Below are 17,043 nucleotides of genomic sequence, written 5' to 3'. Positions count from 1 at the left end.
CTAAATGGATCTAATTCTAAACTTTTTTTTCTGTATTTCAGTTGGATGCCGAAGTGATCCTGAATGCCCCAACACTGAAGTTTGCATCATTTCTAACAACGGGATTGGTGACTGTGTTGATGCTTGTGTTGTAAACAACCCCTGCGCCAGCAATGCCATATGCTACTCCACTAACCATCAAGCAGCTTGTAAATGTCCTCCAGGTCTGGAAGGAGATCCGTACAAGCAGTGTATACGGGTAGAATGTAGAATCAATGATGATTGCTCCCAGGATTCTGCATGTATCTCAAACCGGTGCGTTAATCCATGCTTGTACGAGAACCCATGTGCTCCCTCAGCCACATGTACAGTACAAAACCATATAGCCAAATGTACATGCCCGCCAGGCTGGGTTGGAAATCCACTAGTCTCCTGCTCACCCAAAGAGTCTCCATCTGTTCCAGATCCTGAACCAGAATGCAGAGTAGATGGAGATTGTCCTGATAACACTGCCTGTCTCAACGAGAGATGTGAGAACCCTTGCATTGCCCTCTCACCCTGTGACGTCACTGCCATTTGTTCAGTAGTAAACAGTCTCCCCTTCAGAACTATGATCTGTTCCTGTAGAGAAGGCTGGGTACCTGACACTGATACCAGTTGTAGACCAGTAGACCTACCAGCTCCATCAGGCTGCTCTAGAAATGATGACTGTCCCAATGGCCAGGCGTGCATTAACAGAAAATGCATGGATCCTTGTGATTGCGGATCGAATGCTCAATGCTTTGTGGAAGGTCATCGCCCAGTCTGTAGATGTCCTCCTGGATTTGTTGGAAACCCTCTAATAGCCTGTGAACCTGTTGGATGCCAAAATGATAATGAATGTAGAGATGGAGAGGCCTGCATTAGTAGAGAATGTGTCAATCCATGTCTTGTCCAAGATCCTTGTGGACGATTTGCTGAATGCTATCCAGCTAGACACAAAGCCAATTGTCAGTGCATCCCAGGCTATGAAGGTGATCCATTTGTATCTTGTGAAGTTATAGGATGTCGCCAAGATCCAGAATGTCCCCAAGACAAGGCATGTCGCAACAAGGACTGTATAAACCCATGCTTGTATGAAAATCCTTGTGCAAGAAATGCTGATTGCTTGGTAGCTAATCATAAACCGGAATGCAGATGCCCCATTGGATTTACTGGTAGCCCATTTATTGCCTGTGTACCAATACCAACACCTGAATGTGTGGAGGACAAAGACTGTCCTTCAAGGCATGGCTGTATTGACAATAAGTGCGAACTTCTCTGTGAAACTCGAGCTCCTTGCACACATCCATCAGTTTGTTCTGTCATTGACTCTTTCCCTGTTCGAACCATGGTCTGTACCTGTCCTGATGGATATGTAAGTGATGACAACTCAAGTTGTAAGACCTTAACTCCCATCTTGGCAGGATGCTCAACAGATGATGAATGCGGGCAACCAGACGCCTGTGTCAACAAGATCTGCAAAGACCCATGTGCTTGTGGTGATCATGCATTCTGCCGAGTCATCAGTCATAAGCCTGTTTGCACTTGTGAGGATGGATATGAGGGTAATCCTGATGTTGCCTGTATTCAGATAGAATGCAGATTAGATGATGACTGCTTAGATTCTCATGCCTGTAGAAATGAGAAGTGTAGACCTGTTTGCGGTCCAGGAAATGCTCCCTGTGGGGGAGAAGCTATCTGTACTGCTACTAACCATGAAGCTGTCTGTTCATGTCCTCCAGGTCTCAAGGGAGATCCTAAAGTCACATGTTTTGCAGTTGATTGCACATCTGATATTGACTGTCCTGGAGATAAGGCTTGCTACAATGGACTGTGTGTAGACCCTTGTTCTATAACCAATCCCTGTTCTGAGCCTGCAGAGTGTACGGTGGCAGATCATAAACCAAACTGTGAATGCCCACCAGGATTTGAGGGCACTAAGGGAACAGCTTGCAGCAGAGGTAAGTTAGTTGTTTTTTCTAATAATCAACTTAGAACAATTGAATAATTTTTGTTCTGTTTAGTGGATATTGGATGTAGGTCAGATTCTGAATGTCCAAGCCAAACAGCCTGCATCAATCAAGAGTGCATAAATCCATGTGCTGTGGCAGATCCATGTGGAGAAAATGCTAAGTGCACGGTAAGTCCTCCTTGGTTTAATGAGTAGGGCTGGATGTTACAAACGGAACAAAATGAAACAGAACCAATAATTTCAAAAAAGTAGGAACACACCCAATGTGTTCCTATTTCTTTTGGCTTTAAATTCTTAACAGTTTTTCTATAAAATAATTCAAGTTGTTCTTGATATTTTCAGGTATTGGATACACTCCCAGTTCGAACTATGGTCTGTATCTGTATCACAGGATACCAAGGAAATGCGGCAATACGTTGTACTCCAGGTAAATGAGTCATCATGATCAAATATTAATATTTTTTGGATAGCAATCTTCAAACAGTTTCAAAGAGACATTTAATTTCATAAAAAATTGTACCAGAAGAGGTCAATTTAGTTGTTTACTTAAAATACATTTTTAAAAAAAAATTTTGAATATTTTTAAACTTGTTAAATTTTTAGTACCAACTTGTCCTCCTGGCCGAGGTCTGATCCTGAATGCTGCGGATGAGTGTGTTTGTCCTCCAGGACACTATTTAGACAACCAAGGGAACTGTGTCCGATGTCCTGTAGAACTTGGATTTGTCCTGAATGGAGGACGTTGTCTCTGTGACTCCAGCAAGGGATTAGTTCCCTCTGAGGACGGTAAAGCTTGCATCTGTCCACCTGGAATGGAGTTAGGACCTGGAGGTAACATTATAAATGGCCAATTTGACTTTAATGAAAAGTGAGTTTATTAATCGTGAATCAGGGCATAAACTTAACACACCACAGTAGGAGTATTACATTTTGGAGTTTTTTAGAAATCTGCTAACCATCAACCAGAGGTCCAAAATAAACATATTGAATAGACTGTATGTCATATTTTAGCCTTCTAAGTTGAATAACCTTTTCTGATAGGCCACAAAAACCAAACTGTTGGGCGGTTAGCTGATATTAAAAAAGACCAAAATTGATCATATAATGAAATTTTTAATCCAACTTAACGTTACAGGAAAAAAACAGGGATGAAGTTAATCTCCATTCTTTCAAAAGTCCATGGTTCAAAAATAATTATTATTCTAGGAATCTGTGTGCCTATTCTTGAATGTGTGATAGATGATGATTGTTCCAACATCAAGTATTGTGAGCTGAATAATAACACTTGTGGAGATCCTTGTGTAAGATGGCCATGTGGAGTTAATGCCTACGGTACCCCACTAGATCATAGGTTAGTCATTTTAACTAATTAAGAATAGTCTTAACTTTGAATTTTAACTGTACAAGTCCATTACACGTTTTAGGACCTTACTTTAGTCATTTAGTCATTTCCGGATAGTATAGAAGTAAACATTTAGTCATTTCCGGATAGTATAGAAGTAAACATTTAGTCATTTTCAGATAGTATAGAAGTAAACATTTAGTCATTTCCGGATAGTATAGAAGTAAACATTTAGTCATTTCCGGATAGTATAGAAGTAAACATTTAGTCATTTCCGGATAGTGTAGAAGTAAACATTTAGTCATTTTCAGATAGAATTGTGGAAGTAAACATTTAGTCATTTCCGGATAGTAGTGTGGAAGTAAACATTTAGTCATTTCCGGATAGTAGTGTGGAAGTGAAGATTTAGTCATTTCCGGATAGAATTGTGAAAGAAAACATTTAGTTATTTCCGGATAGAATTGTGAAAGAAAACATTTAGTCATTTCCGGATAGAATTGTGGAAAAAAGTCTAATTTAGTTTTGTAATTTTTCTTTTTAAGAACTTCGACTCAGACGCAAAATAGTGTTTTAATATCTTCTGTTTTTTGCAATATTTGTTCACGTGTTGTTATCACAACATTATGCTTTTTTCTTTTCATTTTAATTTAATTTGATTCAATTTTAATGGGGAGTGGTGGACATTTTCGAAGATAATGGAATTAGAGAATTAACGTTGAATCTGCTAATATTCAATATCAATATTTAATTAATTATATCCAATTTGAAAAATACATTAAGTTTTGTATTTGTTCCAGGTGCGTGTGCAAGTGTATAGAAGGATATATTGGTAACCCTGTGGATGGTTGTGTACCTGTACCAATCAAACCTCCGACCAAAACTGATTTCCCCAGACCAGATCTAACCGTAAGTAATCTTCAAAAACATTAAAGCAAATCTAAAGGTGAACACTTTTTTGTGTTGTTGAGTTGAGCTTCATAACTTTAACTCTTTAACTGATCGTTTTTGATTTAATCTTTCACTATTGAAAGATTTTACTAGAAATGAGTTTAACTCACTTGATCAGTCTATTTAAAAGTTTCAAGCTCTGGATATCTTATTTTTCATTTTTATTTACAAAGACAATTTTTTTAATCCCTATATCTTTGCAACCGGACTAATGGTGTAAACCATTATTCTTAGACTTTTTGATCTAACAGTAGTTATATCGGATTGCTAAAAAATAGGGATTAAAAAGTTCTTGTGGAATACTCAATTTCTTAGTTTTACATGATACATTTTTTGATTTTTTACAAATAAATTTTTATAAATTTTAGTTATTTATGTTTTTTTAAAAAATGCCTAGGTGAACTGCTTGTCTGATGGTGTCCTAGTTGATATAAACCTGAGAGACAAGAACTTTAACGGAGTAATGTACGTGAAGGGACATAGCAATGATGAGCGCTGTAGACAAGCAATAGATGTTCAACAGACTGGAATAGATAATATTGATTTCAAGGTGCAATTCGGCACATGTGGACTCTTCCATAATGATGTTTGAAAATGAATACCTTGTAACTGACGATAACGGCTGCGCCACTGATCCTTCCATATTTGGAGAATGGGAATATGAACGCGGTCTAGGGGTTCTTACATCCACCTTCAGCGCCTTCAAGTTTCCTTCACAGAACAACATCCGGTTCCAGTGCAACATCCGAGTATGCTTTGGACAGTGCCAACCTCAGAACTGCGCCGGAAGTAACGCATACGGACGACGAAGAAGAGGTGTTAACGAAGTCAATGAGACCCGCGAGAAGCGTGAGGTTGAAGGTAGTGTGTACACCGGTCAGCTTCGGGAGGAGATAGAGGTCACCTCCAACGCAATCCTAACCATAGAACGGAGAAAGGAATCTAGAGTTGATCCTAGGACTGGAGAAGAGAAGGATGAGGATGTTTGTGTCTCCAAGATAGGATTCATCATAGCCTTGGTTATCACAGCACTACTCGCACTTGTTGCTGTTGCTATTGCTGTGTCCTGCTGGCTAATGGCCTACAGACGTAAACCCAAGAGTACCGGACCTTTACCTCATCCTGCAGAGTTCCCTAACCCCCTGTTCACAACCCCTACTCCTCCCCTCCTAGAACCAGCACCAGACTACCTACGCTAAACCAACCAGCCGTCAACCTAATATTTGATGTATTTTAGCTAATTTTCTTTAATTCTATGCACTGTAAAAATGTTACTACTAGAAAAATAACCTGTGCCAAGATATCAGATCAAAACAGTTGTGCACTGTTAAAAAGTCATTTAGAATTCAATTTTTACAGTGAGTGCCCTGAACAAATTTGTTTGTATAGCTAACTTTTAATAATTTTGAAGACAAGAGTAGTTTCCCTTTAAACCCTCCCTTTACTGAGCTTGTAGTGAAGATTATAATATACAGGTCAAATATATTCATCTTCCCTTGTCTTATGTATGTACATTATGTACAGTATTTGGACTGCACACTTACATTAAAGGGAATGTGCAAACATTTTAATAAAAAGGCTTCATTTTTTCTTTTTCAATTCGGAAGTATATTTCAATAGACTTTCTTTTAAAAACAAACCATTTTGTGCCAAAATTCCGTCAAGTTGTACGATGTTGTCCATGTACTGTACTGTAGTGTACTGTATATGTTGTACCGAAACTACCTGACCATGTGATACTAGTACGTAAGCTTTTATTAAACCAGTTCTAATCACCATAAAAAGATCTTCAGTCAGTGGATAAACAATAAATATAATTTTCATGAAAAATTTTGGTGCTGCTATTTTATCCCATGACTGAGGGTGTTTTTGATCATGTTTTTTGTTGTATAAAATTTGATTCATTCTGGATATTTATTGTATTCCTTGGATATATCCCTGTTTTAACATATTATTAATTTTATTAACAATTTTATTAACCAACTGTATGAATGTGTTTAGAAATGATGAATTGTGGCATTCTACTGCTCAATAAATTCTTAATAATTATAACCTTTTTCATTTTCTATATTTTTCTTTTCTTCTCAGTGAGAACATTTTTTCTTCATTTTTTTCAAGGTGTTTTCAAATAAATTGAGTTTTGACACAAACTCAAAATCTATAAACCTAATTGTGTAAACCTTTGATATTTTAAAATTAGATTATATGATCTAACAGCTTTCATAGTTAGAAATGTCTAAGGGTTACGTCATAGGGTTGCAAAGATATAGGGATTGTGAAATAATAGTTTGTGGCGAAGACTCAATTCCTTTGTTAATTTTTGACCAAACAACAAATATTTTTTTTGGATTCTACTGTTGCAAATCCCATTATTCAAACAAAAAGCAAACATTACAGTGATAACTAGAAAACAGTAGAATAGGAAGACGACATTATGCCAGTTATTTATTGTAATTGATAATAGATACAAAGCAAATAGTTTTACCAGTTACTTATGAAATCACTTATTAAGTAAATTGGGCCTTTTTACACCGAACAAGTGTGGTGTCTCATGATCACTGTTCAAAGTCATAGATTCCAGAGTGTTCTGGTTCTCACTGTAGACAAAGTAGTTTGCCATAAAACTATATTTTCTAATTTTACATTTTTCTACTAAATCTTTAAGCACTCACTTCCCTTCAACAATAACTTATCTCTAATACTCAGAATCCTCAATGGAACGTATTTATCTTATTTTTTGAAATGTTTTGTTTTTAACTATTTGGAAATCAGGATTAAATCTGAAATATCAAATATTTGATATAATATAAATCCTAGATTTTGATAAAGAGATCGCTCACTAGTTTTTAGACTTAAGTTCTTTAAAGAGTACACCGTAGCGGAAATTTTTACATAAAAGTTTAAAAGATTGCCACATTTTCAAACATATTCATTCAAAATTCCAAAATTCCAGAAAATAAGAGTAGTGGGGAAGTGTTAAAATAATTTTTTTATTTGAGATCACAGAATGCCTTTCTTTTTTTAATTAAGTGACCAGTAAACCTAATATACAGTGGTAAGCGATTATATCAATACAATGAAGACGACTTTAGATTACAATTTTGATTTATATCAAGCTGTTTATCAGCATAGATATACATAAACATAAAAATCAAGAGAAGGATTAAATTGCACAATTTTTAAATTTAATTTAGCCAGGGCCTCTTGTTGGTTGTTTTAAAAAGCTTCTCTTGGATTACTTGTAAACTTGTAATGCGAAAAAAGCTTGTTAACAATCAAAATTAACTTTAAAAGTCGTCTTCATTGTATTTATATAATTACTTACCACTGTATGTAGATTGTAGGATGTAAATGAATAATTATATATATATCAAATGTTAATTGATCATATCTCAATTTACGCAAACTATATACGTTCTGCCTCATATCTATATATTTAACTATTTGATCTAACTTTATTTATTTATTTATCTATCCATATCTCAATCTATATCTATCTTTTTACGGCAAATAGATTATCAAGTACAATTGGTGGCAACCTAAGAGAATAGAATATTATTTATTCTCTTAGGTGGCAACAGAGAAATGGACCAATAATACACGACGTCACAAGTGTCAAATATAACAAGGAAAATGAAATTTTGACATTTTTCCAAGATTGTGTAAAAAAAAAATAAAAACAGAAAATATAAAACACACATAAAATTGCACTTATTTCACTGTAAGATAAGCACTTTATTCTAAAATTATCACTATTATTAATAATTTTGTCGGAAACAAAAACTGAGGTGACACTTGTAAGGTAAGAATACAGCTGTACTGAGAGTGTATTCCGTAAACCGTAAAAATTCCAGTTTCCATTCCGTAAACCGTAAAAATTTCAGAGTTTTGTTACATAAAACACAAAAATTTCCCAGTGTCTATTCTTGAAACTAATCTTCATAATAGGAATGTGAGTTTGTGTAGTAAACTCAAAATTTGTTGTCTTTCATAAGATTCATAGGCTTCCACTCAGTGGTTCTACTTCTTTTAAGAACTTATAAATATTTACATTTTCAGGAATTTCCCCCCCCCCCCATTCCCCCTCTGTATATGAAATGAGCTATATAAATAAGATTTTATAAAAACTAGACTTTGATTTGGTGAATTAAAAATAATAAATTTCGACATTTTTATGCATAAATTTTGACCTTTATTGTATACAAACGGACAAGCAATGTACATAAATAGAGTGGAATAGGCAACTTTTAGACTTAAGTTATGACTTTAAATACTTTAATGAACATGAGACACGGCACTTACAGAGGGTATACTGCATACAGACCAATTTAATTTAGAATTATTTTATAAGTTACTATTTATTGCACTATAACAACATCAAATAGAAGGATTGCTACAGATGTCGTCTTATTTTTCCACCGTTTTCTGTAGATGTAATTATTTTTAGACATGAATATGATTCACACTGGCAGACAGAATTTATATTTCATGATTATTCACAGCTAAATCAGGCGCATATTAATCTTTATATTTTGTAGTTAGTATCACTTACTCATGAGCTTAAGTTGTTTTCAACGTTTTCCTGGAAACTTGTCCTGGAAAATTCCGATTTTTCCATAAAGCGGAATTTAACAAACAAACATCTAGAACTTTCCTGAAGATCTGTAAGATCAGTGTTCCTGAAACTTAGGGGTTATGGATAAAAAAGTAATTCCGGAATTACGGAACCTTTTCCCTGATGGAAATGGGAAAAATTCCAAAAGATTTACGTATGTAAACCATGACCTGGAATTCCGGTGAAACCCTAGCTCTGATGTATAGTTAAGCAACTTCTCTCCAATTCATTTAATCTTGTCCCTGGATAGGGTTTACAAAATTCTTAAATCTTTGAAATAAATCTTCTTGTAATAAGTAATTTATTATTTTACTTTTCGCGACGAACTCATCTCGTTCTAAATTCCCAGCCCCTGAACTCTCCACTTAGAAGATGTGAAACCCCTGAAGTTGAAGGAGAGACCGCGTCTGTAGTAACAAATCAAAACCAGTTTTGTATTGTAAACTTTACCTTAAATCTGTACTGTGTCCGCCATTTTTCATCAGTTAAACTTGATATTTTGATACAGAAAGTTTGATACATTGAGGTATTAATTATATTAATTATATATTAATTAAAATAATATATATTAATTATTTTCCTGCATATTGTTTTCTTATCATATTAATAAAATTAATCAGGCAATCTTTTTACAGATTAAACCCGTTTGGAGCTAATCAGAACACAGTTATTTCGAGGAAAAGAGTTTTTAGTAGTAGACTTAGTGCTAGTTCCAATCAGACCCCAGACCAGATTATGACTAGGTTAATACTTTAGAATATTTTAAAGCAGCCAGATTTGGTCGCGAAACATTTACAATTGATAAATAAAATATTGTTAAACTTTTATTACTGATTTCTAGCTTTAATTCGGTTTTTGTTTGCTTTTTTTAATGCTAAATTTGCACATAAATGTATATTATTTTAAAGTATTACATACGTATAGTAACATAAATGAAACATATAATTCAGATAACATCATTTACACTTTCCTCAAGTAATAAGTACTACTGAGTATGTCACAATAGTACCAAGTACAGATAGCAAAGTATACTCTATGCTGAAGTAATAAGCACTTCTGACTATGTCACAATAGTACCAAGTACAGATAGCAAAGAGTGTACTCTATGCTGATGTAATAAGTACTACTGAGTATGTCACAATAGTACCAAGTACAGATAGCAAAGTGTACTCTATGCTGATGTAATAAGTACTACTGAGTATGTCACAATAGTACCAAGTACATAAAGCAAAGTGTACTCTATGCTGATGTAATAAGTACTACTGAGTATGTCACAATAGTACCAAGTACATAAAGCAAAGTGTACTCTATGCTGACGTAATAAGTACTACTGAGTATGTCACAATAGTACCAAGTACAGATAGCAAAGTAGACTTCTCAATCAGAAAGAATTCACACCCAGAAAATGTTTCCTAAAGAAATTCACGATGAATTTTGTTTTAAGCAACTGGCCTCAAGAAAAAGTCTTTCTAAAGTGAATGGGTAACTGGGTTACAAGGAGGGTGTCAACCCAAAAATGATTAATGAATAAAAAAAGAGTTTAACAAACAATCAGAATGTCTAGAGTAAAACACAAGCACTTTCAAATCTATTTCAATGTTTAACAACTCTATTTACTAACTTTTAGAATAAAATCTAGTTCTAACCTCTTGTTGAATCTCCAGAATGAGGAGTAAGTAATCCATCTTAACTTCAGTTGTCTCCATGCGGCATGCAGTCCTGTAATAACATTTTACGAACAGGTACAGAGCACTCATTGATCCAATGAGCCAACATATTGGGCATAGAACTTGCTTTGATTACATTACTTCACATTGGGTACACTAGACTGGTTAGTGCAATTAAATACATTTAAGGAATTTGTGGGGTATATTATGTTTAAATTTTCTTGTACCAGAGAAGAGGTCTTAGCCATAGTTTGTGATCAAAGGTTAACGCTTGCACACATGCAGGAAAAGATTACAAAATTCAAAACATCCATATATATAGGATGGAAAACGCTATTTTACATAAAGACTAAATTTCTGATTGGAATCAAGGAGTTTATGAATAATTATATTTGTTTTAAAGGAAATTTTAACCTGTTTACTATAATCTAACTTTCAATGATAAAAAATTGCCCCAAAACATTAAGACTGTAGTTATCAGTCACTAATTTTCTTAATTGTTCATTAGAGTGATAAATAAAAAAATCAATTTTGTATTTAAATGATTTTGAGAAAGGAACAATTTTGAATTAAGAGAAGGAATAAAAGGAACAAAGATATACAACTCTATCTTATTTCTATAAAAGACTATTTGACTTTTAAATTTGAATTTTGTTCGCCAAACAGAAAACAGTATTTGAAATCAAATAATGAAACTAATCACAAAATTAGCTGATCACTATGAGTTAATTATTTCAAAAAGAAAGTTTTGCAGTTGATATATACCCGACTAATTAAATCTAGCTAATGGAGAACTCTTGAAGATCTTGTATATTTTCAATTATTTTCACTAGGGCAGTTAGATGTAAGGTACTTCCCCAAAGGATTTTTCCCAAGGCCAAGTGGCAACTTCCCAATTGTGCAATTTCCCAAGCGGCAACCTCCCAAGTCTGTCACAGCCTCAGCACTTGGACCCCAGCCTGTTCTAACTGCAGAGCTTAGCCCCCTAGCCCAACCTAGCCGCGTTGCTTAGCCCCCATTGTAGCCTGTGGTGCCTCAGAGGGCATAACTTAATCTTTGGGAAGTTGCGTCTTGGGAAATTGCACATTTGGGAAATTTCCACTTGGGAAGTCGCTCTAAGGAAAATGCCTTAGGGAAAGTACCTAACACCAGCAGTTAGGGCATCAGTTAAGTCATTTCTGTATTTATTTATCCTTGTTTATAATAAAGTACCTCAGAACTGGTAAGATATTCTGGAACTTTGAATGTGCACTTTTGGCCAATAGGACTGTGTACAACAATGGCAATCCAGTAAAGAAGGTGATGAGTGTGAACCCAATTAAGACCTGAGTATCAACTCCTTCCTTCAAGAAGTCAACAGCCAAAAATACTATAGCAACCAGAGCCAGGGTATGAACTGAAAACAGAGCAAACAAATATGGTCCAAAACCAGTTTTAAGTTTACGAAACATCTCCAAACGCTTCTGGCCAATCATGAGAGTATTTTCAGGATTGAACTCTAAGTTCTCCATCTTTGATATAAATCCAGTGACTACAGTTCCAAACAATACCAAACCAACAAGTGATTTTGAGGTAAGACATACTTGAATTACTGTCCAAAGTATGAGGATGATTTTTAATCTTCCCTCAAACAAAGGTTCTACCTAAATGGTTATCAAATAGTATTCATTATTTCAGTTTTCTTTTATAATTTCTCTCTGCTTTTTCTTCATTATGCAAAATATTAGAGAAGCAAAGTTATTCAATATTCATATATTATGAATCAATTGTCATAGTTTAAGAAAATAAAACTAAAAGTCTTATGGCTAATTTTGAAATGCTTAAGTACTTTCAAATGCTAAAGTTTATTTTATTACCGTTAATCCTACAAATCCCAGACACACTAAAAAGAATACAACTAGAATCAAGGGTTTTCCAGGAGTCTGGCTTCCTTTGTAACATTCTGTAGCATTCTCCTTTGAGTAACCCAGCAGAAAACTCATGGTTACAGATAGAATTTCATAAACAAAAAAGACAGCTGAATTTATTACATCTCTCGTCTTAGTGTTATTTCTCATTCGCATCCAAATAAATACACAAGTACACCCTTAGAACTTTAATGAATAAAAAGTTTAAGTTAACCACCACATTGTTCTAATGATTTCAAAACATCAAGAATAAACCCGATGCCTACTGTTTCTTTTTAACTTTTGTGCAAAAATTGGAAGATCTGGAACTTTTTTTCTGGGGGGGGGAGGGGTTAAGAAAAACCGAAGTAATAATTCCATAAAACACACTGGTGAAAAATTTTACACATTTTTTTTACTATATTGTGCAAATCTCTTCTACAAATTTTTTGATAAAGAAAAATTGCCATTGCTGCAAATATTTTCGTGCAATTACATATTAGATTGCACACCAAAATTCCTCAAAATTCTGCACAATTTGCAATTCTGCAAAATTTTTCCATTCCACGGGAAACTCTACAACTGTGCAGAGCCCAGCCCTTATCACATCAACATTGATTCATATGTTCAAACTTTAGAAATAAATTGATATCAATACTATCATTATTATTCATATATTTTATTCTTTTAGATTCATTTTCCTAAATGTAGAGCACTAATGAGAACAGCCAGAATTCTTCCAATCCACGGGGTTCCATAGATGAATCCTGAATACTCCAGGCACGTAATAATCTTGCTCCAGGGTTTGCAAGGTGTGTTGAAGAAATTTCCAACCTTAACCTAGGGAATATCCAGAATCAACCAAATCATGTGTATGCTGCACACACAAAACAAAATTCAGCAAAGTTGCCTGATCAGAATATTCTCAGTCATATTTTAAGCTTTTGTTAAAATTCCATCAAAAATATCCCAAGAGACTTTATTTACTAAAATTTTCCAAATACAAAATGGTTTGAAATAGCAAAGATGAAAACTTGTACTTTTAACCAGGACCTACAATTTACCATATGCAGTGGAATAATAATTTCAAGAATTTAGGGGAGGGATATTGAAGGAAATAATGAGTAACTAAATCATGTTTACACTAAAGGAAAAACTTTAACTAGATAGAAGTGTAGCCTGTCGAAGGGTTTCTAGTAAAAAGGGGAAATTGCTACGCGAGAATTTAAAATTATGAAATCATAAATCTTCTGATGCTGAGCTCTCAGAGCAGAGAATTCCAAGTTTTTTTTTTGCACAAAAAACTGTAATGATTTTTTTCCCGAAAATATTTTTTGCAAAATTTCATTCAATTACGCGAAAAACTGTAAAGAAAATTTCAAAATGAAAACAAAATTTTTTTTTTGTTACCACAGAAGTTTTCTTTTCCTGGAAACCCTAATCCTGTCTGTATTGGAATATTTTCAGTCAAATATTAAACTTTGTTCAAAATGCATCAAAATAGCAAAAAAGACATAATGCTAAAATATTCAAAATACTTATCCCAACAAAGAACATGAAAAATCTATATTAAAATGGTGAAACCAGGTCCTAGAATTTAGACTCACTAAACTTTTAACCAGGTTCCCTAGTCTATACTGCTTAGAGTTGGAGAGATGTACCAAGAATTATATGCTTGGTTTTGACGGATAGAGGGATGAAAAATATAAAACTTAATGGTTTTGAAAGGCATTTTCTAAGGGCAAATTTCAAATTGACAATTTCCCCAATTGCAACATCCCAAATATTTTATTTCCCTAGTGCCAGTTTCCCAAATCTTTGGTTAGGCCTTCAATGACCGCAGGCTTCATCAGGGACAAGTGCTGCGGCTAAAGCAGGCTAGGGGGCTGAGCGCTGCGGCTAGGACAGACCTGGGAAGTTTCCACTTGTGGAATTGCACATTTGGGAAGTTTCCACTTGGGGAATTGCACATTTGGGAAGTTTTCACTTGGGGAAATGCACATTTAGGAAGTTTCCACTTGGGGAATTGCACATTTAGGAAGTTTCAACTTTGGGAATTGCACATTTGGGAAGTTTCCACTTGGGAAAATACCCTTGGGAAGTTTCTGCTTGGACAAAAAGGCTTTGTGAAAGTACTTAACATTATTTAAAATGTCTCTATCTTCCTTCTCAACAATAAATATTTTTGAATACTTTGGATCAGGGGTTGTTTTGAATTATATCTTTGTCTTTACTTGAATATTTGCTGCACTAGGTTCCATCATGGTGTTCATGCAATTACTGAAAGGAAACATTAATAGTTGTGTTTCCGCCATTAGTAAACATTTTTACATTGTTTTACTTTATTATTAAAAATTGTAAATCAATATGTTTCATATTCCCACCTAGCTGTGTAAAGGGATAAATAATACTACAAAATTTATCAATGATCAAATTTGAAAAATTTGAGCTAGCTACAGTTTCCCAATTTCCTCTACATGAGAAATAGTAGGAAATTCTAAAAACAAAAAGGATTAAATGTCAACAGGGGCAGATACAGGATTTAAGTTTTTTTTAGGTGCCAAAAAATGTGGAAGAATGAACTAAATGAGTGGCGCCACCAAGAAAATGTGGGCTAGGCCCCCCCCCTAGCCTGATTAAGATGGCTTGCTCCCCTTGTGGGGTGGGGGGGGGAGGGGGTGCAGAAGTTCTTAACAGGTGTCCATATACAGACAGATAGACAGACAGATAGACAAACAGATATACAGATAGACAGACATATAGTCTGTACTGTATATCTGTCTATGTGTCTGTCTATCTGTCTGTCTATATGTCTGTCTATCTGTCTGTCTATATGTCTGTCTATCTGTCTGTCTATCTGTCTGTCTATCTGTCTGTATATCTGTCTGTCTGTCTATCTATCTATCTATCTATCTATCTATCTGATTCTCTATCTGTCTTTCGATCTGTATGTCTATCTGTCTTTCTATCTGTCTGTCTATCTGTCTGTCTATCTTTCTGTCTATCTGTCTGTCTATCTGTCTGTCTATTTGTTTGTCTATCTGTCTGTCTATCTGTCTGTCTTTCTGTCTGTATATCTGTCTGTCTATCGTCTGTCTATCTGTCTGTATATCTGTCTGTATATCTGTCTGTCTATCTGTCTGTCTATCTGTCTATCCATCTGTGTATCTGTGTATCTATCTGTCTTTCTATCTGTCTATCTATCTGTCTTTCTATCTGTCTATCTATCTGTCTTTTATCTGTCTTTCTGTATGTCTTTCTATCTGTCTATCTATCTGTCTTTCTAACTGTCTATCTATCTGTCTGTCTATCTGTCAGCCTGTCTAGCTGTCTGTCTTTCTGTCTATCTGTCTGTCTATCTGTCTGTCCATCTGTCTGTCTATCTAACTGTCTATCTGTCTTTCTATCTGTCTGTCTGTCTGTGCATCTGTCTATTTATCTGTCTTTCTATCTGTCTATCTATCCGTCTATCTGTCAGCCTGTCAAGCTATTTGTCTTTCTGTCTATCTGTCTGTCTATCTATCTGTCTTTCTGTCTGTCTATATGTCTGTATATCTGTCTGTCTATCTGTCTATCCGTCTGTGTATCTGTCTATCTATCTGTTTTTCTATCTGTCTATCTATCTGTTTGTCTATCTGTCATTCTGTCTATCTGTCATTCTGTCTATCTGTCTGTCTGTCTATCTGTCTGTCTATTTGTTTGTCTATCCGTCTCTGTATCTGTCTGTCTGTCTATCTGTCTTTCTATCTGTCTGTCTATTTGTGTGTCTATCTGTCTGTCTATCTCTCTGTCTATCTGTCTTTTGTTGTATTTCGGATTGTTCTAATATGAGTGAACAGTCCCTTGAATTCAACGGGATGCCAGGAGCCAGTACATCCCGAGCTGTAGCAGAGTAGACACAAGTCTCCTGCACATTACCGCTTCGGGACCTGTGCTATATACAGCGCACAGACAGCATACAGAGGGAACCTTTTTGGACGAGCTATACTTGGAAGAGATGAACCCAGCTTACATCAAGGAAGCTGCTTTAGATGTAGATGAAGTGGATCCTACAAATCTTGCTCCTCTTGTCAGTGGGAATGCTCCCGTTGTCACCGTTCCGACCTCGGAGGATGAGAACGTAGTGGAGGATCTAGGAGAGGATATTGATGAGGATGAGGAGATGCAAGATATCCTGGAGAAGTCAGAGAAGCTTGAGACCGAAGTCAGGGAACTCCAGAGGGAGATTATGGATCTCCTGTCCTCCATTCCTGAGGACGTTAACTCCCTTCAATCTGCTGATGTCCCACAAGTTGATGTTTGGGACACAGGGAAGACTTGGGAACAAGAGTACAGGCTGTATCCTGGCCCAACTATGAAAGAGGTCAGAGACAGGCTGTCTAATCAGGTTTGGAATCTGCTCCGGATTATGCAGGAGCGGGTTGACCAGCATACCTGTAATAATAAAGATATAAAGTTGATAGACGGACTGAAAGCTATATCAGCACTTCAGACTTGGTAACCTAACTGAGAAAGTGCTTAAACGTCAAGCTGAGAGACCTTAGGAATAGAAAGGGATCAAAGCTAATAATTGTACCAGTAAATATCTTTATGTAATGTGATATATGCATTTT

The 17,043-nt window shown here is 35.3% G+C and overlaps 3 protein-coding genes and 1 long non-coding RNA gene across 4 annotated transcripts in view; 3 read left to right on the top strand and 1 right to left on the bottom strand.

Annotated features, from left to right (window-relative positions):
• Nucleotides 1-4,854, top strand: part of LOC111707614 (uncharacterized) — a 103,458-nt gene extending 98,604 nt beyond the window's left edge. The window contains 7 exon segments of the mRNA XM_023480746.1: nucleotides 42-1,961; nucleotides 2,025-2,140; nucleotides 2,315-2,399; nucleotides 2,576-2,803; nucleotides 3,179-3,323; nucleotides 4,112-4,220; nucleotides 4,660-4,854. Coding sequence (XP_023336514.1) covers nucleotides 42-1,961; nucleotides 2,025-2,140; nucleotides 2,315-2,399; nucleotides 2,576-2,803; nucleotides 3,179-3,323; nucleotides 4,112-4,220; nucleotides 4,660-4,854 — 2,798 coding nt within the window.
• Nucleotides 4,855-4,922: 68 nt separating this feature from the next.
• On the top strand, nucleotides 4,923-5,461 carry LOC111707595 (uncharacterized). The gene is made up of 2 exons (XM_023480728.1): nucleotides 4,923-4,931; nucleotides 5,000-5,461. Exons 1-2 carry the CDS (start codon nucleotides 4,923-4,925, stop codon nucleotides 5,459-5,461), a joined length of 471 nt encoding a protein of 156 aa, XP_023336496.1.
• Nucleotides 5,462-9,782: 4,321 nt separating this feature from the next.
• On the bottom strand, nucleotides 9,783-13,122 carry LOC111707612 (uncharacterized). The gene is made up of 4 exons (XM_023480745.1): nucleotides 12,401-13,122; nucleotides 11,757-12,187; nucleotides 10,524-10,596; nucleotides 9,783-10,289 (listed from the first exon to the last, which is right to left on the bottom strand). The coding sequence occupies exons 1-4, from the start codon at nucleotides 12,605-12,607 to the stop codon at nucleotides 10,185-10,187; spliced, it is 816 nt and encodes a 271-aa protein (XP_023336513.1). The 5' UTR covers nucleotides 12,608-13,122; the 3' UTR covers nucleotides 9,783-10,184.
• LOC111707613 (uncharacterized) lies at nucleotides 10,540-13,205 on the top strand. Its single transcript, XR_002766482.1, has 3 exons — nucleotides 10,540-10,619; nucleotides 12,034-12,116; nucleotides 13,122-13,205. It is a non-coding gene; the product is annotated as an uncharacterized LOC111707613 (long non-coding RNA).
• The last annotated feature ends 3,838 nt before the right edge of the window (nucleotides 13,206-17,043 follow it).

This window comes from Eurytemora carolleeae, unplaced genomic scaffold, assembly GCF_000591075.1.
Source record: "Eurytemora carolleeae unplaced genomic scaffold, Eaff_2.0 scaffold336, whole genome shotgun sequence".
In the NCBI taxonomy this organism is placed as follows: Eukaryota; Metazoa; Arthropoda; class Copepoda; order Calanoida; family Temoridae; genus Eurytemora; species Eurytemora carolleeae.
Note: the sequence above shows the minus strand (reverse complement) of the source record. Positions and strands in the feature narration are given on the sequence as shown.

Excerpts from the sequence above, each read along its gene's own strand:
- LOC111707612 (XM_023480745.1), bottom strand. The coding sequence starts at position 12,607 with ATGCGAATGAGAAATAACACTAAGACGAGAGATGTAATAAATTCAGCT. Across the intron at positions 10,597-11,756 it reads AATATCTTACCAGTTCTGAG|GACTGCATGCCGCATGGAGA; the intron begins GTACTTTATTAT and ends ATGTTATTACAG. Across the intron at positions 10,290-10,523 it reads TTCTGGAGATTCAACAAGAG|GAAACATTTTCTGGGTGTGA; the intron begins GTTAGAACTAGA and ends GAATTTCTTTAG.